This window comes from Panthera leo, chromosome B1 (genome assembly GCF_018350215.1).
Source record: "Panthera leo isolate Ple1 chromosome B1, P.leo_Ple1_pat1.1, whole genome shotgun sequence".
Classification (NCBI taxonomy): Eukaryota; Metazoa; Chordata; class Mammalia; order Carnivora; family Felidae; genus Panthera; species Panthera leo.
The window spans coordinates 137,360,541-137,386,153 of NC_056682.1; the positions used below are offsets into that span (position 1 = coordinate 137,360,541).

A 25,613-nucleotide genomic window follows, 5' to 3' on the forward strand; every position below is an offset into this window, starting at 1 on the left:
AGTGTTGTACTTCTCATTACAGTTTTAATTATAAAGGATCTGATTATCTGATTAGAAAATCAAGACCAACCAATGGGAGAGACACATAGGGCAAGGTGTGAGGGTCCCTCGGGCAGAGCTTCTATGCCTTCTCCCGGTGGAATCAAGGTGTGCTACCTTCCCCGCACATCAGTGCCTTCATCAGTCAAGAAGCTCCTCTAAGCCTGTGTCCAGAGTTTTTACTGGAGTTTCCTTACAGGGGTATGGTTGATTAAATCACTGGTCACATGGTTGAACCCAGTCTCCAGTCCCCCTCCCCTCCCAAAGTGCCAACCCTCTAGTCACCTGGTGGGTCTTTTTGGTGACCAGCATGATCCTGAAGCTATCTGGGGGCCCACCACAGTCACCCCATTAGCATAATAAGGAAACTTTTTATCACTCAGGAAATTCTAAGGGTTTGTAAAGCTCTGTGCCAGGAACCACTGGGGGCAAAGACCAGATATAGTCTTTATTACACCACAATACCTCTCAGACTTCACTCTTGCCCCACCTCCTTGCACACAACACGCCGGTCTCCTACTTCCTGGATCCTGCCCAGTCCTTCCCTCTGCCCCAGATAGCTCCTTTCTCCCTTCCATCCAGCTCTTCCCAGCCTGCGGATTACCTGATAAGAAAGTCCTTGCCTATCTTCCTGTCCCTTCATTATCTCCCATACATATTTGCTTCATAGCACAAATCTGAGTCTGAAATGATTTTATTTATGTTGACTCCTTTAACTTTATGTTTGTCTCCTCCATACAATATAAACTCCTTGAGGATAGAGCCTTGATTGTCCTGTTTCTTATCTCCTACCACATACCAACAGTCAGTAAATATTTGTCCAATTAAAGAATAAATGAAGTGGGAAAGATAAGGATGATCAGACCAGTTGAAGCTCTTTGATTGTCAGAAGAAGAAGTGTTTAGGCTTGGTGAGAAAAGTAGCACGGAGAGGTTGTTGGATAATAAACAAGAGGATGATAGGTATTTGGGGAGTATGAATATGGAGAGGATGGTCACAGTGTACCACATGTATTGCCCAGGGGGAAAGGACTGAAGGCCCTGTGAGCCAGAAGGCTATTACAGGAGTCAAGCAGACTGACAAGAGCCTGAATGGGGGTGGCAGGGTAGAAATGGAATGGAAGGAGAAAATCTGAGATTTTTAAAGGTGACTTTGACATTTTTCTTTGCAGTTGTGACTTCTTATTTTGAAATAATTTCGAACTTACAAAACACTTGCAAAAATACCATGAAGAATCCTGGATACCCTTTACCCAGACTCACTAATTATTGACATTATTGCCTCATTTGCTTTATTACTCTCTTTCCTTTTCCATATATGTGTATATGCATTCTTCTGCGTTCCTTTTTTTTTTTTTAATCATTTGAGACTGTTATAAACATCATACCTTTTCATTCCTAAAGACTTCACTTTGTAGTTCCTAATAGGAAAGACATTTTGTAAGAACACAGAACATGGACCAAAATCAGGGGATTTAATGTTGATAAAATGCTACATCCATGATCCTAGCCCAAGAACCTGTTCTGGATCCTGTATTACAATGAGTTGTGATGACCCTTTAGTCTCCTTCCAAGTAGAATATTTCCTCAGTCTTCCCTTGATTTTATGACATTGACATTTTTGAAATGCATAGACTAGCTATTTTGCAGAGGGTCTCCCATTTTGGTTTGCTCATGTTTTCTCTTACATTCTGTGCATTTTTGTCGGGAATGCATTAATAATCCTGTGTCCTGAGCATCAAATAAGAAGCATATGATATCGCTTTGTCATTATACCATTATAGGTAGTATGAACTTTGATCGCTTAGTTAAGGTGGTGTTTACTCAGTGTCTCCTGTAAGATGACTATTTTTCCTTTTGTAATTAATAAGTGATTTATGCTGAGATATTATAAGCCTATGTAAATATTTGTCCTTCATCAACCTTTTACCTAGTAGTTTCAGCACACATGGGTGATTCTTGCTGGAATCAACTATTGCCATGGCACCTGCAAAACAATGATTTTCGCACTCCATGATTTCTTCTACCTATTTATTTATTTATTTATTTATTCATGGATTTTTATTTTATGAAATGGTTTTTAATTCATTACTGTTAGTCATCTTAATGCCTCCAATTATTTATCAAATTATCCCAGTTTGTTCAATGGGAGGCACTACAAGTGGACTCCTATGTCTTTTTTCATACATTCCCATCATGTTTTGAGCAATTCTTGACTTTCTGGCACAACAAAATATACCACATTCCTCTTGTACTTTTCCTGCCTTAGGCCTGACATCGGCCATATCATCAAAGTCCCGACTCCTTTCAATGCAAAGTGATATTTAAAAAGCAAGATCTTGGGGCACCTGGGTGGTTCAGTCGGTTAAGCGTCCGACTTCAGCTCAGGTCACAATCTCGCGGTCCGTGAGTTTGAGCCCCGCATCGGGCTCTGTGCTGACAGCTCAGAGCCTGGAGCCTGTTTCCGATTCTGTGTCTCCCTCTCTCTCTGCCCCTCCCCCGTTCATGCTGTGTCTCCCTCTGTCTCAAAAATAAATAAACGTTAAAAAAAATTTTTTTTTTAATTAATAAAAAAATAAATAAAAAGCAAGATCTAGGAGCAAAGTATATCCTTGGCTACTGGGCTGTCATTATTATCGAGGCCCTTTCTTCCTGAAATTTTGACTCATTGAGGGAAGGAGATATAGCTCAGGAGACTAGAACAGTGGTCACATCACTGACCAAAAATACCTCCAAAAATCTAATTGGAAAGATTCACAGGAGGTCAATTTGTCTACCAAGAGGACCTCCCAAGCCATTTTTAGAATGTGTGTTAAAAATGTGTTTCTCGGGGCACCTGGGTGGCTCAGTTGGTTGAGATTTTGACTTCGGCTCAGGTCATGATCTTTCAGTCTGTGAGTTCGAGCCCTGCATCGGGCTCTGTGCTGACAGCTCAGAGCCTGGAGCCTGCTTCGGATTCTGTGTCTCCCTCTCTTTCTGCCCCTCCCCCACTCATGCTCTGTCTCTCTCTGTCTCAGAAATAAATAAACATTAAAAAAATTGTGTTTCTCCTTGTAAGAGATTTAAACAACGGAGTAATAAAAGAAAACATAAAACGCCCCTTTCCTTCTTTGCAATCTTTAAGTTTTGTCAGCACTTTTTAAATCATGAAAGTTGGCTTTCAACTCTTAACCATCTTATAAAACCTCCCCAGGCCAGGGTGCCTGGGTGGCTCAGTTGGTTAAGCATCTGACTTCAGCTCAGGTCATGATCTCACCCTCTGTGAGTTCGAGCCCCGCATCGGGCTCTGTGCTGACAGCTCAGAGCCTGGAGCCTGCTTCAGATTCTGTGTCTCCCCCTCTCTCTGACCCTCCCCTGCTCATGCTCTGTCTCTCTCTGTCTCAAAAATAAATGAAAACATTAAAAAATTTTTTTTTAAATAAAAAAAACCTCCCCAGGCCAAGTGCCACCTGAAGGCTGGTCGGCAGGTGGTAACTTGTTCTCTGGAAGCTACAGTTTGCCAGGTGGTATAGACTTCTGCCAGGCCCTTCTTGGGGACTTTCTGGGTTCTTCTTACAGATTGTCAGTGTTATCTGGAGGGATATCAGTGCTGACCCAGTATCAACAATGGGGAAAGCACTGAGTGTTCTTCACTGTTTGAATAGTACAGTGTTGTCATCTGAACTGGAGGAGATTAAATTCAGACCCCAGAGACTGAGATAAAGTCTATTTCAAATGAGCTTTATGGGCCCTAAAGAGTGGAGGCAGCAGTGTCTTCTCTTCTCTGATCCCCTTGGTAGAATGACTCTTTTTCCAGATAAGATGCCATGCATTCTCAAGACACTCTCTCTCTCTCTCTCTCTCTCTCTCTCTCTCTCTGTGTGTGTGTGTCTCTGTCTCTCTCTCCTCTAAAACCTGACTGTCGGAGCTGACATGTTGGTCCTAGTTTGTTTTTCACTACTGACTAGAAACAAAGATGTGTTACGGGCACAGACGGAATTCCCTTTGGCTCTGTGTTGAGGCCACCTGGTAAATTTCCCCTTTTGGAACAATTGAGGTAGGGGACAGAATGAACTCAGTGGTGTCTGTTCAGAAGCACACATCTGTTTGCAGCTAGGCTGGGGGAAAGCTGATCGACGCTCTGGTCTCAGATCTGTTGACTGGGACAAGCTAAAAATACAGTTTACATTTAGCCTTCATCTTGCTAACCAGTGGAAATTATGCGGGCTTCAAAAGACAGGCTCCCCTATTGCCATTTTAGAGGACTAGATTCGAGAATTATTTTGATCATAAAAGGAAGTTGGGGAAAAGTAGTTCTGATAGAGCGTGTTGTTTCATAATCTGCTTCAGTGGAGCTTTTGAGATTGATTACCTTTGCTCAAGTCCCAGATAATACTCAAAGGCCGTGCTTATGAAGGAAAAAAATCACCGCACGATCAATTTCAATTTTCACAGTCTCAGCAGGGACCCTGTTCAGGGACGTTACCTATGACGGAGAGTGAAGTATTAAAGGTACAAGACACAGGGAGCACTTCAGCAAGGGCACCGTCACACTGATTGAGGTGTGGTTGGTTGATGCGTGCTAAGAAGAACAAAAGATAGAAGAAGAACGGTGTGAAGATGTGGAACTGACCAGATTACTAGACAAATCTTACTCTTTCATGTCGTTTTTCCTAACATGGAGCTAATGGCAGAAGCTGGGTTGTTTAGATTCAGGAGGATAGAAATGTTTTTCAAAAAATCTGTTTACCCCATATTCCAAAAATCAAAACAAAACAAAACAAAAACCTCGTTTATTATAACAATTTAGAAAATACAGGCAAACTAAAAGAAAAATTTTAAAAACACCTGCCATGCCATCTCCTAGAGAGAACCACTCTAAAACAGGTTGACTTGCACACTTCCTTTATTTTTTCTATCTTTATGCACACATTTTGATTAAAATTGTACTTATTATTTTGAAAACTATTTTCTCTTAACTGTTTTCCCTTTCATCACTCCATGTCAATGTTACAGTAACCTTTTGTTGTTGTTGTTGACTGGTTTTTATTTCAAAACCAAGAGATGCGTTTGTTAAAAATTTCAGAGTATAAAGTAAAATATAAAAGTTTCTCCTCATCTCCTCCCTCCCAGTCTCACTCCCCTCAGGTAACCCTCAGGTTTTTCTCTTAATAGTTATCTCCAGAAACTTTCTATGTACACACACACGAATATATCACAAGATACTCAATCAAATCCCATTATGTGGAAATTCAGGGTTTTTCCAGTTTTCACTGCATCTCTGTGGTTAAATCTTTGCATGCAACTGTGATTATTTCCTTAAGATAAATTCTAGAAAACAAATTTCTAGGGGTGCCTGGATGGCTCAGTCTAGAAAACCAAGCATCTGACTTGGTTTCGGCTTAGGTCATGATCTCACGGTTTTGTGGGTTCGAGCCCCTCATCAGGCTCAGCGCTGGCAGCATGGAGCCTGTTTGGGATTCTCTGTCTCCCTCTCTGTTTGCGCCTCCCCCATTCAAGCTGTCTCCGTGTCTCTCAAAAATAAGTAAATAAACTTAACAAAAAAGGTAGAAAACAAATTGCTAAATTGAAAGACACAATTTTAGTGCTTTTGATATGTGCAGCCCGTTTGCCCTTCACATGGCTTGTGACAATTTGACACTCTTCCCGGTAAACAACACGGAACTTTTTTAAACTTTTAAAAGTATAACACCGGGGTGCCTGGGTGGCTCAGTCGGTTAAGCGTCCGACTTCGGCTCAGGTCATGATCTCACGGTCCGTGAGTTCGAGCCCCGCGTCGGGCTCTGTGCTGACAGCTCAGAGCCTGGAGCCTGCTTCTGCTTCTGTGTCTCCCTCTCTCTCTGACCCTCCCCTGTTCATGCTCTGTCTCTCTCTGTCTCAAAAATAAATAAACGTTAAAAAAAAAAAGTATAACACCCATATAGAAAAGTGGACAAGCCCTAAGTTGGAACTGCACTATTCAATATGGTAGCCACTAAACACATGTTGACTGCTGAGCACTTGAAATGTAGCCAGTCTGAATTGAGGTACGCTAGAAGTGTAAAAAGAAACACTCACTTTCAAAGAATTGGTGCCAAAAAATAATGGAAAATGTCTCATTAATAATTTTATGCTAATAATATATTGAAATGATATTTTGGATGTATTAAGCAAAATATATTATTAAAGTTAATTTTACTTGTGTCTTCTCACTTTTTTAATGTGACTACCAGGGAAGTTTTCGTTATATATATTCTTGCATTATATTTCTCTTGGACAGCACAAAGTAGGACATAGTACGGCTCAAAACCTACCACCTGAGCCATCCACTCCTCATTTGCTTCTCTTCCCCTGCCTGGTCTTCTCCAGCGCCCCCAGCTTCCTGTGCCTCAGTTATACCCTGGGCTCTTAGAGCTAATGTAGCACTCTTTGCCACTCCAATTCTTTGCCAGGAATGATCAATAAACTCGATAAAAGTGAGTGTCCACTTATGAAGGTAATGAGGTGGCAGATTAAGACAGTACCGTAAGGTATAAACTCTGAGTCGCAAATGGAATCATTTGTCAATTGATTTGTTAGGATGTGTAAGTATTTAGGCTTCAGAAATTGCCACTGAGTTTAATATCATGTCCTACCGAAATGTGCACACGGGGCACAGACAGAATACACATACTCGAGAGTCAGTTCATTGATGGAAGTTCGCTATCCTTCTAGGCCTCAATTTTGTTTTTCTTTCCCGTGAAGTGAGGATGATGGAGTAAGGCACATAGTTCCAGACAAGAGTAGTCAGCACTTTGTAAACTCTGGGGGCTGAAGAGATTACCAGGAGATTGCTGGGGCTGTGGGAGCAGCTAGTGGCCGTTTTCTCTCACTCTCCGCCTCCTGAGGTTTGCTCACCCTTCCCATCAGCCCTCCACTTGCCCTTCCACATATATTAACCGTACCAAACACACCCTAGGTACACACAGCTTTTCATCAAAGACAAATGCCATTCACAGGTTGGCTCCCATTCCCAATCCCTCCAGGATAGAAGCAAAATGCAGATAAGGAGGAGGAAAAAGGCCCTTGGGTAAGCATACGAATCTTGCTCGCTTCTGCCCTGTTGTTGGCTTACATCTTGTCCTTTGGATCGCTTTTTCATTGGACTCTGCTTTAGCAAAACAATAAGAGAAGATTTTTTAAAAACAATAAGAACATAACAATAAGAGAAGATTTTTTAAAAAATTCATCTTAAAGTATTTTGGGCTCGATGATATGCTCGGACATTTGGAATCTGGCCAAAACCCTTGCTTCATTTCACTGTTGCAGGCTAAGTGGCCTCTTTTGGGAAGATATCCAGGTAAGAGGAGTTAAAGCAAATAAACATCTCTGTTCCGACCTGTCTTCACCATTCTTTTGTTGTGATTGTATTATGCTTAGTTGTGTGAGAATAATGTTTCTAGTTCTTCAGACGCCTCTACTCAGAGTTTTTATAAAATTGCATTGTGATAAAGAACAAATATAACCTTTTAACAAGGAAAATGAGAGTTCTCTGTAAAAGACTTCCTGCCTCTAAATTTAGAGAATAAGGGAAATACCTTGTTGAAAGAGAGTGAACCAAGAATTGAAGGAGCACTATCTTTTTTCCATTACTGTTTTGACCACTCAATGAACTTCAGCAAAATTCTTCTAAGCCTTAATTTTGCTGTCTGTGAATTGGGGACAGAGTATTCCCCTTTCTTCCTACATTAATATGGACATTGCAATAAAGCAAAAGGAATAAATTATTCCTTGGGCTGCAGTGGTCTTGACTGACATTTGAAATTCCGTTCTAACTCCAGATTCTATGGTTATAAATAATAAATACTTTCTCTTTCCAATCACTGTGTTTAAATACTCTGGTAAAATCTAAAGACTTCTTTCTTTTTTTTTTTTTTTAAACATTTATTTATTTTTGAGACAGAGAGAGACAGAGCATGAATGGGGGAGGGTCAAAGAGAGAGGGAGACACAGAATCTGAAACAGGCTCCAGGCTCTGAGCTGTCAGCACAGAGACGCGAGGCTTGAACTCACAGACTGCAAGATCATGACCTGAGCTGAAGTCGGACGCTCAACCGACTGAGCCACCCAGGTGCCCCTAAAATACTTCTTTCTTATCTCACTAAGCCAGGCTATAATTTTTGCCTTGCACAGGCTACCAAGAACCTTTTTTCTCTTTTTATAGTCAAAGCTGAGCACACAACTCTTAAGGTCTTTCTACCTCCCCTCTCTTTGTCCTATTACCCAAGGGTGAAGCAAATTAAGAAGCTTTCAGGGGTGCTATTGGATAAACAAAGTTGAGTAACCTTCCAGCAGCATTGGATGAGCCAGAGACTCAATGAACCCCCTTTTGGTTAGAGAAACTATTGGAACTTTGAGAATAAAACAGTTCCCTCTCTTCTCATCAGCAGGATGAAGCCAATACCTGTAAAATGGCAGATTTCTAGTGAAAACATAACTATGTCCTGAATAGTATGGTATAAAAACATTATGATCTTTTTTTAAAACAAAGGGGCTTATGCACTACATAAATTTATTTTTATTTTATTTTTTAAGTTTGTTTATTTTGAGAGAGAGAGAAAGCACGAGTCGGGGAGGGGCAGAGAGAGAGCAGAAAAGAGGGAATCCGAAGCAGGCTCCACACTGTCAGAATAGAGCCAGATGAGGGATTCAGACTCACGAATTGCGAGATCATGACCTGAGCCTAAATCAAGAGTTGGACACTTAACTGACTGAGCCACCCAGGCACCCCTATAAATTTATTTTTATTTTCAGACTAGTTTTCCTATCAAAAGCACTACTTCCCAGAATGATTTGCCTGCTCAAAGTTTTGAAAACATTGTCAGCGAAAAACAAAACTGAGTATAAACTGAAAGTCTATAGATACCACTGGCCCATGGGTACTGATAAAGTTTCATTAATAATATCAGCCTAAATGACATTGGTTGGTGCCCTTGATAGCTCACCCAGGACCTCCAGTCTCTGGACACCCTTCTTCTGTCTCCCATCATAGGGCGGTCAATAGGATGTGTCCCCCATGTGTGCCTGGGTTTGGCAGAATCTGCTAGACAATGCTTCTCTTTGCCTGGGCAGCAGAGTCTCTCTTGGGATTCCACTAAGAACAGCCTGTACCTTAAGCATTTCTTCTCCTATGGCCAAGTACATCAGATTCCTCAAGGAACCAAAATCACTTCCCCTCCCTTCCTGTGACACACTGTTAGAGCACTCCTCAAACAGTATTATTTGTGTCTTGGTATTTTGCAGAGATTTGGTGAAGTAGCTTTTGGGTTTTTACTTACTGGCTTCCTGCTCTCTGTAAGTTGGATATGAAGGCTATTAAAGAATGAGATGGGGGCACCTGGGTGGCTCAGTCGGTTGAGTGTCCAACTTCGGCTCAGGTCATTATCTCGCAGTTGGTGAGTTTGAGCCCCACGTTGGGCTCTGTGCTGACAGCTCGGAGCTTGGAGCCTGCTTCAGATTCTGTGTCTCCCTGTCTCTCTGCCCCTCCCCCGCTCATGCTCTGTCTCTCTCTCTCTTTCCCAAAAATAAATAAACATTAAAAAAAAAGATTAAAGGGGCACCTGGGTGGCTCAGTCAGTTAAGGGTCCGACTTCGGCTCAGGTCACGATCTCGCGGTCAGTGAGTTCGAGCCCCGTGTCGGGCTCTGTGCTAACAGCTCAGAGCCTGAAGCTTGTTCCAGATTCTGTGTCTCCCTCTCTCTCTGCCCCTCCCCCATTCATGCTCTGCCTCTCTCTGTCTCAAAAATAAATAAACGTTAAAAAAAATAATAATAATTTAAAAAAATAAAAAAAATAAAAAAGAATGAGAGGGAGGCCAGAGAGATTCAGGCCAAGAACCAGCCTTCTTTCATACTCAAGATTGCCCCTCTCCTCTGACAACAAGACTTCATCTTGAGACTGGATCTCTCTTTTCTTGATATGAATTCTCTCCCAGGAGATTTCAGTAACCCCCACCAGAACGTTCAGGTTTCCCCTCTCATTCACTCAACAAGCCTGGATCTCCTGCAGCAGGCACATCCCAAACACAAGCGAAGATCCCTACTAAGCAAAGATTTCCTCTTATTTTCATGGAAATCATCCCAGACCAACCCCAGGGATTGAAATTGAGGTGCAGAGGTTGTGGGTTGAGGATGGGAGCAAAGTAGAAGTCAGTGGTGAGGATGGTAAGGGGGTGGGGGTGAGGCATAGAGGGAGGCTAAGTTTTCAAGAAGGCACCAGGGTGCTTTGTCTCTTCACTCAGGGTCTGTGTTCTCTCTGCAGAATGACATCTTCGAGTGGTCCAGGGACCACCGAGTCCACCACAAGTACTCAGAGACCGATGCTGACCCACACAATGCCCGTCGGGGCTTCTTCTTCTCTCATATCGGGTGGCTCTTTGTTCGCAAACATCCAGATGTCATTGAGAAGGGGAGAAAACTTGACCTCACTGACCTGCTGGCTGATCCTGTGGTCCGATTCCAGAGAAAGTAAGTGAACAGACACCATAGGCTTGTCCCTCGGGGACAGGACCAAGAGACAGAGCACAGTGGAGTGCAATAATACCCCCAAGTAGTTCTCCTCATACCACTTACTCTCTTATTAGGATTTATCTCTGTTTATTCATTTTCTTTTGCTCATTAAGTCTTCCCTATTTACACAATTGTTTTAATTTTAATTTTAAATGGATTTCCTTTATGCCCAAACGTCATTTCCTTCAGACCAACCCACATGACTGATTTCACGGAATCTTTTTCTGTAGTTCCCTGCTCCCCCATTAGAGTTTCCCTGGGGTGGTGGGCAGGGCGGGGAGAACTTGCTTCGTTTTAGTGATCCTTGACTCCAACAGCATTGGACTCTATCCAGGTATACTTCTCTGTTCTCCTGGAATTCTCTTATAGTGATGGCTCTCTTCCCCTGTCTCCTAGAAATGTTACACGAGTAGATTTTTGTGCAGAGGAAATGTGATCGTGTAACAGAGAGCCTCAAAATGCTTGTGTGCACTAATGGTGTTAGCTGAGCGTATTCAGCCAGTCAGCATTTACAGGATAAATCTACTCTCAACAGGCACATGGAGAAAATCACTTGTAATTGTGCTGGCAGATAGAGAGTGGCTATTTTTCACCTTTACCAGGAAGCTGGCATAGACTATGTCCATGTTGGTCTGGATCTGCAAAGTTGGCCACTATGAGAGCATTTATAAATGGGCTTTTTGCCCCAAAGTAATGAATTTATGTGCAAAGAGAGACAATTTATGGATTACACGCTGGCTAGAGTCTTGATATAATATGGTGAAAAAGTGGTTACCAGAGGCCATCTCCACTGACAAGCAAGAGTCATATTTGAGACCATATCTGAATAGAAACTCCTGAAAACAGAAATGGAGGCTGTGCCTTTGTCTGACACGAACGATTCTTGCATGAAAGGAAGTACGGCTTAGAATTGTGCTCACTTTCCCCCCGGCCTCCCTCTTTACATTGGAGTGGGCAGCAGCACACAGTGAGAAAATGGCGGACCGTGGAGATAGACTGCCTAGGATCAAACTTTGTGGCTCCTCCACGTGCTAGTAAAGACTGGCTCTTGACCATTACCTCCTACAGTTCTTATGAGCACATAATGGAAAAAAAATGTATGGGAAATGCCTGGCTCATAGTTAAGAGCTTAGATCAGTGATTATTATTATTCCACAGGCAGTTGCTAGTCCAGAGGACTCAGTGTGTTTCCATCCCCTGCTTCTGTTGGTTTCTCCAGAGGGTCACTGTGTGCCTCAACACAGCTCTTTCTAGTGGACACACCCAGTATCAGTAGCCAAAAGTTCTCTAGCAGAAAATAACAAGAGGTTTTTGATGAACAATTAAATGATTTATTTGTTTTGATTTTTCACCGTAAACATAAAGTCTTAAATATCATTAACGAAAATCTGCAAAATTCAGAACAGTGGAAAGAAAATAATTCAAGTCCTAACACACAAACACAGCCACAATTAATAATCTGTAGTGTATCTTTCCATATTTTGTCCACATATCTGATATATTTCACATGATGACAAGCATACTGCATATGTAATTTTATGTCTTGCTTTTGAACTTCAGATTATGTTGGAGGCACCATTGTTGAAGGCTGTGTGAGTTCACTAGTTGAGTGTCACGGTTTATTTAACGATCACTCTGCAGCTGAATATGTGTGTCATTTCCAATTCTGTGATATAAATGATGTTGCTATATAATTAGTAATGCTTTGGGACAATCAGGTCTTAGATTAATTTGAAGAGCTCAGATGAGAAGGCAAAGGATCTTCTATTTTATTAATGAGAACTGGGCTGAGTATAATAGTCTGGGTTTCTCTCACCATAAAAATGGAAGATCTTTTTTTCATCTTTTTCCTTAAAAATGTGGTAATTTGATTCATTAGATTTGTACTCATGGCACTTATGTCCAAAGACTATTTCTAAATGCAAGCAGAAGAACAGAGACTATTTTAGCATGTTCCCTAAATAGTTACCTGAGAATATCTTTCCTCACCAGCCCAGTGACCAAAGGGGGTTGTAGCTATCCATCCACTCATATCATCCAGTCATATCATCATTTCATATATACCATTGAGCTCCTGCTAAGAATTGGTGTTGAGGATACAACCTTCAAGATTGGTGGCTGTATCCCCCAGATTTGCAGACCAGCAGGGATCCCACAAATAAATGTACAGACAGTTATACTCTCGTGAGAGAAGTATTGTAAAAGTGTGCCACAGGAACACAATACGGGCTGGTGAGGGTGAGGGAGGGCCTAGGAAAGAAACTAGCTTCTAAGCCAAGACCTGAAAGGTGACAAGAAGTTAGATGAAGATGGGGGAAAGGATATTTAATATATCTGTCGATACATAGAACTATATAGAGCCATTGAACTTTAGAACAGGGAGGGACTTTGTAAATCATTTAGCTCATGCCTTCCATTTCTCCTATGGGAAAACTAATAAACAAAATATAGATAGAAGGTTGGGGATAGAAGTACTGCCTTGGTCTTTTGGGGCTGCTATAACAAAAATACCATAGACTAGGTAACTTAGACAGCTACATTTATTTCTCACAGTTTTGCAGGCTGGGAAGTCCAAAATTAAGGTGCCACAGATTTGGTGTCTAGTGAGAGCTCTCTTCCTGCTTCATAGACAGCATCCTTCCTGCTGTTTCTACACATGGCAGAAGCGGGGAAGGAGCTCTCTGGGGGTCTCTTTTGTAAGGACACTAATCCCATTTGGGAGGCCTCCACCCTCATGACCTAATCACCCCCAAAGGCCCACCTCCTAATGCCATTGCACTGGGAATTAGGTTTCAACATGTGAATTTTGGGGGGACACAAATATTACCCTGTGGCAAGCACCTACATCTCAAATTATTTGCTCCGTGTTCTTTTGATCATACCTTGCTGTTTGAAAAGGGTTACAACGGTTCTCTTAAGTGTAGGTGAGTACTCATGTTCATTGGTAATTATCCAGCCTGGAGAACACAGAGATCCATAATCTGAAATAAGGCTTAGAATCACTGCACTAAAGGAGAGAGCTTCCAGAATATACAGAGGTAGTACAGGGTTTGGATATTTTCAAGTCTGTGAAGCCAGCTTTATTGGTTCTGCCAGTCAGATTATATGGAGGCAACAGATTCCTTAAAGAATGAGTCCTTGCACTTGGGGTGTAAGCTGGAGGAGGGATGGACCCTGTCATTGGCAGGACTGCCACATCAAGTCTAAGTCCTTGCTACCCTTAGCTGAATGGGGGACTCCTTGCATAACAGAGATTCGGCCCTGGGTCACTTTGATAGTACACCTTATAGAGTTGCTCTCCTTGTCAGAATCCCCACCTGCTCCTCTATGGTTCTTTGAGGGCACCAGGCTCTGTTCTGGTTCTGATCCCCGGGGTTTGCAGCTAATTCACTAATGTTAGTGCTGCTCCAGCACTAATGTTGCAGTTGGTTGATAAACTTGTGCTCAGCCATCCTCATGACAGTTTACCAAATAAAAGCTTGCCTTGTCAGAGAGCCAGGCTTGATCAACTTTCCATTATACAGTATAACAAAAGAGAGAAGATAGTGGCATTAAACATAACAGGAGGACAACACAGTTCAAGCTATAATTCTAGACTTTTCCTCTAAAAATTTTACCAAGGCTATGATAACAAGTAGTTAACTGGACTGCTTCAAGTTTTGCTCTGCTGCCTGGTTGTGAATGACAAAATGGCAGGCATTAGGAGGTGAGAGGGAGAGAAGCTAGTGGTATCACATTCAGACTTTGGCAACTGAGCCCTGCCTGAGGTTCTATGCCTACAAGAGCTGTGCTTTTCCCTACAGGGTGAGGAGATCACAGGGCAGAGGCACATACCACCTGGAATCTTCTCCCACTTGTATACGTTGCCTTGGGCTCCAAGGAACCTAGAATTCCCTGTCCAAATGGCTCTGAGCCTACTTCCAGAGCCTACACTGGCCTCTCCAGGGCTCTGTCCTCCTGGTAGAGATGTGTACACCCTAGTCCTGAACAGTGGCCAAGAGGCAGTGTTAGCCTGGAGATGAGTTTGGCTGTCCATAGAAAGAGGATAGAACTAGGGGTGGAAAGAGAATGGGGCAGATCACAGGCTAAGGGCCTCCACCTCTGTTCTTGGTCTGGGCCCTACGAATATCAGTGTGAGCCTAGAAGGGGGCCACTCATAAGACTGGCAGTAGGTCTGTCAGTTAGGAATTGTGTTTGGCCAAAACAGAATAGAAGTTTATTTCCCTCACATATAAAAGAATTGTGAAGGCCCAGGTTATGGTGGCAACAGTGTCAGTTGAAAACCAGATTCTTTCATCTTTCTGCTCCACCAACCTTAGCATGTGACTTTCATTCTTTCATTTTAAGGTCCAATGTGACCACTAGAGCCCTAATCAGAAGGAAGGTGAGGGTGAGGGGTAACACTGCTCACCTGAGTCAGTCACCTATAAGGAGCTTTCCCAGGAGCCACATATAGCCTATCCACGCACCTCTCATTAACCATGTCAGGAAATGTAGTTTCTTGGTTGATGCCTTACACCCTTGCATAAATTCCTGGTTTTGTTCCCATGGAAGAAAGTACGAATTGGTATGAGGTAGGCTCTCCCGTAGGTACTTAATTACTTAAGCAAAATAACTAGCCATCACAAGTGGCTCAGTCTGACAACGTTTTCATTATAAAGCAAGTGAGTGGCCTTTCTGCCACCATTTTCTAAGCAGAAACTGGAATCTCACATCATTTTTCCGAGATGGCAGAATGAGGATAAAAATCCAGAGGCTGTTCTTCCTAATGCTTTGCTTATCCCATTGATTCCCATATTAGATAAGAAATTCCCTTAGAAGTAGCATGCAGACAATGTCATGTGTATTTTTGAAGGAGTTAACAAGGATACTAAGCCAGACACATGAAAACAAGGTCCTTGCCTCATCGCCATAGTATGGGATTAGCTAAGAGAAAAATGGTTGGAGTGATTCAGAAAGGTAAAGCACTTCTGTTTTGAAACCCTGGAAAGGTATGAAAATGTGTAAATTTTCCCTTTCCAATAAGATTGACACTTGAATGGCTAGAATCTATTTAAGACCTCCTTCACTTCAATTTCCCCCTGGTCTGTTATCATTAGTCTTTTTCTTTCTTCAACAATAGCATCACATCTCTCAGTGACATCCTCCTTTTTGTGTCTTTATGTCAATCCTCTGTCCAAACCCCACATGTATTTCTGTGTTGGTGACATCAAATTGCCAGGGCAGAGCAGTCAGACAAGTCTACAATTGACTTATTTTCACTTCTCTATCTCATCCCCTCATCTTCCATGTGGGGGATCCCCTAGGGGCTGGGATGAGTCATCTGGGAATTTACAACCAACATAATCCCATCTCAGTTGACAAAATCCATTGCTTTTTCATCAGGGTTCCTCGTGGGGCCCCCAGGGAGTCTCTTTCTATTCTGAGTCCATTTTCCTTGGGGACCTACCCTACTTGTTGCTAAGTTAATAGAACAGCTCTTCTCTAGATATTAGTGACACTGAGTGGCTGAGTACATTCAAGGGCTTAGTTGGTTAGTTGCAATTTGTGGAAAACTCTACAGAAAATGATCCCCAAATGAGAGGACCTGGATGATGAGATATTCAAACATCTGGTCATGTGGGTGAGATTCGGGGACATGGAGGCAGTGCCTTTTAAGCACAACCACCCTCTGCTACTCCTTTGCACATCAATTACCCTTAGTTTGATCACTGCCCATCTCACTTGGGTCCCTAATGGTCCTGCAACAGTAAAACCAAACTGGCTCCAAGGTGAACATCACTTGTTTATGCTATATGCAGATCCCAGCTCTTTGGTATACTCTATGCCAACTCACACCTTAATAATGTAAGCCATGAGAAAATGAACAACTCAGGAAACAACAGATTTTGGTGAGGATGTGGAGAAAGGGAAACACTTTTGCGCTGCTGGTGAGACAAACCAGTGAAGCCACTCTGGAAAACAGTATGGAGGTTCCCCCCAAAATTAAAAACAGAGCTACCCTACAACCCAGCAATTACGCTACTAGGTATTTATCTAAAGGATACAAAAATGCTGATTCAAAGGGGCACATGCACCCTCAATGTTTACAGCAGCACTACCAACAGTAGCCAAATTATGGAAAGAGCTCAAATGTCCATCAACTGATGAATGGATAAAGAAGATGTGGTGTATATATACAAGGGAATATTACAAATATTCAAAAAGAATGAAATCTTGCCGTTTGCAGCAACATGGATGGAACTAGAATGTATTATGCTAAGTAAAATAAGTCAGTCAGAGAAAGATAAATATATGATTTCACTCATATGTGGAATTTAAGAAACAAAATAGATGAATGTAGGGGAAGGGAAGGAAAATTAAGATAAAAACAGAGAGGGAGGCAAATCATACTCTTATGATACTCTTTTAAATACAAAGAACAAACTGAGTGTTGTTGGGTGGGGAAGGTTGTGGGGGTGGGCTAAATGTGTGATGGGCATTAAGGAGGGCACTTGCTGGGATGAGCACTGGGTGTTACATATAAGTGATGAATCACTGAATTCTACTCATGAAACCGTTATTATACTATATGTTAACTAACTTGGATTTACATAAAATTTAAAAATAAAAACAAAAATAAATAATGTAAGTGATGAGGCACATGGTGTTTCTCAGGATTCAGCTTTCTTCTCGTTTCTGCATATATCACTTTTCATTCAAGAACTATATTTTGAGCACCCACTATATACCAGAAATTGTTCTAGGTGCTGGGGATGGAACAGTCCACAGGAGAACCAGATTCTGGAGAATATTTGCTCCCTCTTTCTAGAATTCCCCCATTTGTGTTTGGGGATGTGAGAGAGGATGCCCCACCATACACCTGCCCCCCTGCCTGACTGGGCCTGTCTCTCCACAGAAAGATACTTTTGCTGCTCCCCTTTCCATTTCTCTTGTTACTCAGTCCCTGTTCCATGAATCTGTTTTGGTTCACTTCCTCTTGTCTATTTGCCTTTTTCTGTCCTCACAGTCTTTGTCTCTTCACCTGCCGGAGGGCTTTGTTCCTGCCTTTGTGCCCTTCTCTGCATGGGTACATTTTCCCTCATCAGTCACACTGTGTTCTCCAAGCCATGCAGTTCTTCTTCTTGCATAGTTTTATTAGAGAATAAAAGCCATTTAGCCAATTGTTCAGGCAGACTTTTTCTTCTTTTTGGAGGGAGATGAGGAATTTTTGTCCTCTTGTATTCTTTCCTCATGTCATGATCTTGTTCTGATTTATTCTTTCCATACATTACTTCTGCATGTAAATATTCTCTCTCCATGAATCTTGGCTTCCATTTCTGAGGGGTAGTCTATCTTTGGTTAATAGCTTGAGCCCTGGAATCTTCTCTCCCATTCTGTCCTCATCTCAAATCATTGCATCTTGTCTTGGGGCTGTGAAAGTTTTGAGGATGAAATAATTTTTCTTTGAATAGTGTTCCCTGCATCCAGCTGTAGTTGCCAAAAGTTAAAATTATGAATCTCTAAGTTCCAAGGAAGATGATCAAATCAGCTAAAGAAGTGTAAACTGTATTTAATTAGATTCCTTTTGTTAAAAGTCAATGGAAGAGGTACAACATCCTTTACTCTTCTTCTTAAACCTTTGGCCTTTCTAAAGCAACTGATTGCTATAGCCAAAGAATCAAATTATACTCTGGGATACAAGACTGAGATGATCCAGTATTGAAGCTGTAGCATTAACACCAAAATTTCCCTATTTTAGTGGTTAAAAATTTAGGTGAGAGAGAAACCAGTGTGGCATATAATTCAATGACTAATTTTGACTTTTTAAAAATTTCCAGGTCAAAATGTTATTTGTTTGCCTGTGTGAGAGGTACTTTTCCTATGAGAACTTTATGAAAACTTCCTCTCTCTCTCTCTCTCTCTCTCTCTCTCTCTCTCCGTGTGTGTGTGTGTGTGTGTGTGTGCATGCACATAAAAATACATCAACTGTATTGTCATTTTTCTTTCCCCACACTGACCATTCCATTTCTATGTGAAATTCCCCTGGCAAGATGAGGAGACAGTTTCTCAAATGTCTGGAATCTGAATACATCATTGACTAGCATGTTAGACATATTAACTAACAGGTGTCAGTGGATTCTGGAACTGCTGTTTGTAAAGTGTTACCTTAGCTTCATTGTTGATGGCAGCGAAGGTGACTTCATGCATCTTTGATATACTTCCGTAGTCAATAATAACTACCATTTACTAACTGCCTATTATGCACTTACATTGTGTCTTTTCACACATTATCTCTGATCCTTTCAATAACTGTATCATGTAGATGATGGTATCTGGATTCTGGACTTGAATTCTAAATATTCTGGCTCCCTGTGGCCTCAATGAGCCATGTCAAAAAAGAATAGCAGATGTTTGCACTAATTTATTCTCTCTAGTAAAATATTAGTTGCTACCAAAGCTGCAAAGAAATCTTAGCTAAGTTTTAATGTAAAAATTAAGTAATTATGTAGTAGTTAAGGCAAGATTAAATTTTATGAAAGACATTTTTGTGGAAGTATAAATTCTCAGTAATACTTAGATATCATCAATTCTTGGCTCTCTTTTGAGACCACATAGAGAATAATCTTTTAATATTTTCTTGGAATAAAAAGCCCTTCAGTCATGTATGTGGTTCCAGCTCCAAGGCTTTATCCAGTAGGGAGAGAACCAATACTCTTATAAGGGGCTTTTATTTAATACTTATTTATTCTCTTAAAAGTTAGATGTATTACCAATGGATTACGCCATCAGAGAAAAAGACCGTTTTTGCCTTTTCATTGTCTCTTTTTTATGAGAAAGGTAAAAAAGTGGAGAAAGATTTTCATAACAGAAAACTTATCTTCTACTTATTATTTTCTCCAACAATTACCTTCTAAAATTTTTCTAACCTCAGAGCTTGGGATCCAAATACCACCTTTAAAAAATAATTAAGACAGAACATAAGAATAAAATTCTCTTTTTAGTACAAAATATCATAAAAGTTAATTGTAGAAAATTTAGAAAATGCAAATAAGCTTCATAAAGGATAAAATCATTTGTAATCCTTCCACTTAGAAAACATCAGTTAAAATTTTGCTGTATATCCTTCTAAAGTTCTTTTTAATGAACTATGCTCTGCTTTCTTTTTACAAGACTTTATTTATACCCTATATATTATTTCAAGGTAATTAAATAAGAAAAATATATTTAATATTTGCCTTCTTTATTTCACCTCTAGCCTCATGGTTTTCTGTGTGTGTGTCCTAATTTCCATTTGATATTATCTTTCTGCCTGAAGAACTACCTTTAACAGTTCTTGTGGCACAGGTCTATTGGCAATACATTCTCAGCTTTGCTTATCTGAGGTCTTTATTTTATCTTCATTTTTGAAAGGTATTTTTACTGGACATAAAATTCTACATTGGCAAGTTTTTTCTTACAGATTTTAAAAGATGTCAATCCCTTGTCTTATGCTTTGCATGGTCTCTGAGAAGTCTGCTGTGATTCTTCTTATTATTCCTCTGCATGTGATGTTTCTTTTTTCTCACTGTCTTCAAGAATTTTTCTTTGTCATTGCTTTTCAGAAATTGACTCTGATGTGTCTAGGGTTTTTTGTTTTTGTTTGTTTATTTTGTGAGGAAGCAGTTATCTTGCTCAAGATTCTTTGGGCTTCTTGGATCTGTGACTTGTTTTCTTTCATAAATTTTGGAAAATTCTTGGTTGTTAGCTCTCCAGACTATTTTTGGCCTTGTTTTCTCTCTCCTTCCACAGAAACTCTAATGACACCTATGTTATACCACTTGATGTCGTTCCGCAGCTCTTAGAGACACTGTTTTATCTAATTCACTCCTTTTTATCTTATATTTCAATTTGCATAATTTCTATTGACATATCTCCAAGTTCACTAATTCTTTCCTTAGCTATATCTTGTCTGCCAATGAACCCATCAAAAGAATTCTTTATCTCTGATACTGTTTTTTAAGTATAGCATTTGCACTTCTATATCTTCTATCTCTCTGATGATATCTCCCATCTGTTCATGCATATTGTCCATTTTTTCACTAGATCTCTTAAATGTGTTAATTATAGTGAAAGTCCCTGATAGTTGCAACAGCTGAATCATCTTTGAGTCTGGTTCTATTAATTGCTTTATCTCTAGACAGTGTTTTTTTTTTCCTTGCATTTTTATGTGATTTATAATTTTTAATTATATGCTGGACATGTCTACAAGAATAGAAATACTAAGGTAAATATAATTTATGTTTGAGAATGGCCACACCTAGGGGCGCCTGGGTGGCTCAGTCGGTTAAGCGTCTGACTTCAGCTCAGGTCATGATCTCACGGTTCGTGAGGTCAAGCCCCATGTTGGGCTCTGTGCTGACAGCTCAGAGCCTGGAGCCTGCTTCAGATTCTGTGTCTCCCTCTCTCTCTCTCTCTGCCCCTTCCTCACTCATGCTCTCTCTCTCTCTCTCTCTCTCAAAAATAAATGAACATTAAAAAAATTTTTTTTAAATGGCCACACCTATTCTTCTTTCAGGCCATTAATATGGGTGAAGGGGATGGGAAAAGTGGAGGTTGAGTCAATGAGTTAGGAGTTAAGTTAGATTTGGGTTTAGTGTACCAAAGACTTTGGTGGAGAGCTGCTATTATCAAATGCTTAGAGTAGACCCTGGAGTACCAGAGAGGATTTCTAAGTATTAATGCTTTTGCCTTCAGCTTTCAGCTGTCCTTGCATACCTGTGCCACAGAGGACATCTCTCTCTGTGGTCTTGCCCTTATCTGAACTAGGGAGACTTCTATTGTTTGCTTGTCTATGCATGTCTTAATGTAGGGGGTTGGGATTTCTTTGCTGCCTTAGTCCCATATCAGACTTAGGCAAGCTCTGTGCCTGAACCTTGGGGTTAATACTTCTTGAGCATTTTTTCATCTTCACCAACAATAGGAGATCTCTGCTTTGAAGCAGTGCAAGATCCTGGGCATAAGCCAGGTTTTTGCTTCCACCTCTCCTTCAACAGCAATGACTCTGCCTATGTCTGGGAGTGGGGGGAGTTTCCTACTCCTCCCTCAGAAACAAGCAGGTTTTGTTTCTCTTGTTCTTCCAGAAGTATTGGACTTTTGCCTAGTCTTAGAGGCAAAAGGTTTTCTGCCCTCCCCCAGCAGCTTAAGACTTTGGCTTTGTAAGAGAAGTCTCTGGGGAAGAGGTCAAGGCTTTGTGCTTGTCATTTGGTGGCAGCTGGTCACATCCTGCATGTCTATACAGTGGAGAGGAACTCTCTCCAATCTCCTACTTTGCCTCTGACTTTTTTGTGAACATTTAATGCAGGTATAGATAAAAGACCTGGAAGGTGAGTGCAAACTCCCTTGTGTCTGAGGCTCTAAGCTCTTCCAAAGTGACAAATTAGCCCACACTTGGCCTTTAAGGATTTTAGGTAAATTTTTAGCTAATTTCTTCTCATCTATTAATATGGTGGCCCCATCCTTCCTTATGCGCTGCCAAGTGAAGAAGTTCATGGATGGGCTTACCACTCTTTGGAATTCAATTCACTTAGTTGCCTTGTGACCTCACTTCTCTGATGGGCTCTAGAAAAGTTATTATTTTGTATATTGCCCACCTTTTCTTATTGCTCTGATGGAAACAATGTTCTCTTATGACTTTCTACATCCTAAGTGGAAGAAGAACTCTGTGTCCTGTTTTATAGGACCTACAGTTTTTGCCTAATGGAATCCTGTGAAATCTTTCCAGTTTTAGTGCCTACTTAATATTTCATTGTGAAGACAGGTCATTAATTCTGATGAACATTGAAGGATTTTCACCTTTTTTATCATTAAAACAATGGTGAGATGAATAACTTTATACATAAATTTTTTATCATAGCTATGATATTTTCCTTTGGCTAAAATCAGAATAGCTGAGTCAAATAATATGTAAATTTCTCAGCTTGTGATACTCATAGTCATAATGGATTTGCAGATCTTTGATTATTAGTGAGACTAAATATGTGGTCATGTGTTTTTTGCCATTTGCCTTTTAAAGGGGATATGCAGTTATTTTCCTCACAACTCCAAATCCACTGTTGGTCAAGGACAAAGGTACTATCTTTTCATTTCCTTCCTCCATTTTTGTTGAAGAAGAAAATCTAACAAAGTGAGATGCCAAAGCCCACTTTCCTACCCAGAATCCTTCTGCCCTTCCTGGAAAAGGAAGGTAGAACAGCCACAAATGAGTCTGATGTCTACACAGGCAAATTAACACATGGAACATTTACATATTTCTTGTTCCTACTATCCCTGGTACTCTGAGCTGGGATATATTACTTGATAAGTAATAACAGTCATTTTAGTGCTGTTTTGCTTCATGGAAGACTCTCTTTCTAAAGAATCCAGCAACAACTAAGCTAGAAAGAGAGTAATATAGGAGAAGTTGTTTAAACAAGACGAATCTGAAGGCACAAATGCATATATTTAAAGTAAGAAATAAATTGTTTACCTGGAAACAAATCCATTACTTACTGTCCAATTTGTAGTTCTTGCCATGAAATGATTGACGAGGTTAACATCCCTGTGACAGCTATTTTGTGAAAACTTTTAATGAGGCTGAGTCCCTTTTTAAAATTGAAAGAGTATGATTCATACATATTTGTGAAATTCAAGTGCATTTTTCTTGTTATTGATGCAAACTGCTAATGGCAGTATATTATGGGGACCCCTTGTCAGTTGACAGTTGAAGTGAAAATATTGTCTTCGGTAATGAATTTGTTGATAGCTGTTCTATTACCCAAAATGAATATTTAGATTATTCATGTGCAGGTTGTCATGTCAGAGCTATTAGGGAGATTTTTCTTTGACACAATTTATTCTAATTCCTCACTCTTCATTTCACCATGTTATATCTTATTGAACATGTCAAGGTATGATTAGGTTGAGAGATAGGTTTTGTTACAGCCACACTTTGCACAGGAGCACCGGAGAAATTACACTAAACAACCCTGGTTAGAATTCTCGACCATTTTCTCTATTCCTTGTCGGTACAAAGGATTTCCAGAGACAAGGAAGGGTCCTTAACCAGGAGGCTGCACTGCAAGATGTTTTGTGAATTGCATCAAAAATACATATTGAAAAGTAACCCTTCCGGGGGGTGTCCTGTTTGGCTTCATTATATACTCACTGAAACCACCCTTCAAAGTGCCTCTTAATGCTGTATGCCCCTTCTGGGCCCCTGGAGATATTTGGAAGGTCAAAAGAGAAACACACAACAGTGGGACTTGGTGATATTATATAAAGTAACACTGGTGGCATTATGTATATTGTATGTATTTTTGACATTATATAAACTAATAGATGTGCATTCAAAAATCAAGCCATTTTTTAACGGTGTGACACATAGATAAAATTATAATGTATATTGCATTGGATTATTTATTCATTCATTAATTTGGTTGACACAAAGAGGCAGCTATGTATGGAGAAGTAAAACAGCGACTTGGAATCAAAAGAACCCACGTTTGGAATTCTCCAAGATTTCATTTCCACAGCCATAAAATGGTGATAGTGGTGCTATATATCTTACAGAATGATTGAGTGAATAAATTAGTTAATGTATGTGAAAGTGTCCATCACAGAGGAGACGTACAATAAATACTTGTGCAGTTAACCACACATAAGGCACTATATGGAAGTTACTCCATTCAAGAAGACCTTAGTTCTAAAACCCTGTTCAGGTGTCCATTTTTTTTGTAAGTTCAAAGTGACCAAGAAAGGTTTAGGTTACCAGTTTCCAGATGCATCTCCATAAATAAAAACATAAGTGGGCCCTTCAAAGCTTTCACCCAGGAGTGCTGTTCTCTTCCATACATTCTATTCAACATTTCTCCCCAAACGTGGACCTCTTATGGCTGCCTCCTTTGCCAACACGAGATTTTGCTGATTTTGATGGGCCCTAAACCCAGCAACTTTGAACCTACAGAGACACCCTTACCTCACAGCAGACTCGTCAACACTTTCCACCAAGCCTAGGATTAAGTTCACTCATAACTGCTGGCCTTCACCAGGACTGACAAAGTTTAGGCCAAAGGATATCGCTCGTTGCTGCTAACATTTAACCACAACCCCCAAAACTTGCCTTTTTCATTCCACCAATACCTTTTCCTTCCTTTTTGATCAGTATTTAGTCCTTGGCCTTCAGGGTTCTTCCAGCTCTGCCAGGAGCACCTGTGGCATTAAGCATTCGCTCGCCACCTTCAGTCCTGAAAAATTATCTCCACTTTTGTTTCCGTCAAAATTGTGTGTCTCTTTTTTGCAACTTTTGACAAAAGTCACTACTTTTGTGCTTTTCAAACTGATGATGTTATTGATATTCATAAAGTAGCTCAGAACTGAGCGCCAGTCCAGCCAGCATCCCCCTGACTAACAGACCATGTGTGGCAGAATGATTGCTTGTGGCTGCTAATACCATCCGCTGGTGGTGGGTAGAGTGGATGCACTTTCTTACCCTGCTTTCTCCGTACTGTGAACCTCCTTAAATGGCCAAGTTGTAAGTAGAGGCATTTCTGTACTAAGGGATATGGAAGATATAAAGAGAAAAAAAGGGATAGTCCTTGCTTTTATTAATCATATCATTTAATTGGGAAGAAAAGACACACACTTATAAAATAGCCAGAGGCTTCCAAGTCCATATATGAAAGTAGCTGAGAGAGGGGTGCCTGGGTGGCTCAGTCAGTTAAGCGTCCGACTTCAGCTCAGGTCACGATCTCACGGTCTGTGAGTTCGAGCCCCGCGTCGGGCTCTGGGCTGATGGCTCAGAGCCTGGAGCCTGCTTCAGATTCTGTGTCTCCCTCTCTCTCTGCCCCTCCCCCGTTCATGCTCTGTCTCTCTCTGTCTCAAAAATAAATAAACGTTAAAACAAAAAAAATTTTTTTTAAAAATAAAAAAAATAAAGTAGCTGAGAGAATTCACAGTAAAGGAGAGAAGGATAGAATGAGGTTCTTGAGGTCTGCATGGTTCGTGACCTTCTCCTGACGCTCTCATTCTCCCAGAACACTCTATCCCTTTGT

The 25,613-nt window shown here is 40.7% G+C and overlaps 1 protein-coding gene across 1 annotated transcript in view; it reads left to right on the forward strand.

Annotated features, from left to right (window-relative positions):
* The window catches only part of SCD5 (stearoyl-CoA desaturase 5), a 154,617-nt gene that overhangs the window by 104,761 nt on the left and 24,243 nt on the right, over nucleotides 1–25,613 (forward strand). The window contains exon 3 of the mRNA XM_042936065.1: nucleotides 10,316–10,521. Coding sequence (XP_042791999.1) covers nucleotides 10,316–10,521 — 206 coding nt within the window. The remainder of the gene's footprint in view (nucleotides 1–10,315; nucleotides 10,522–25,613) is intronic.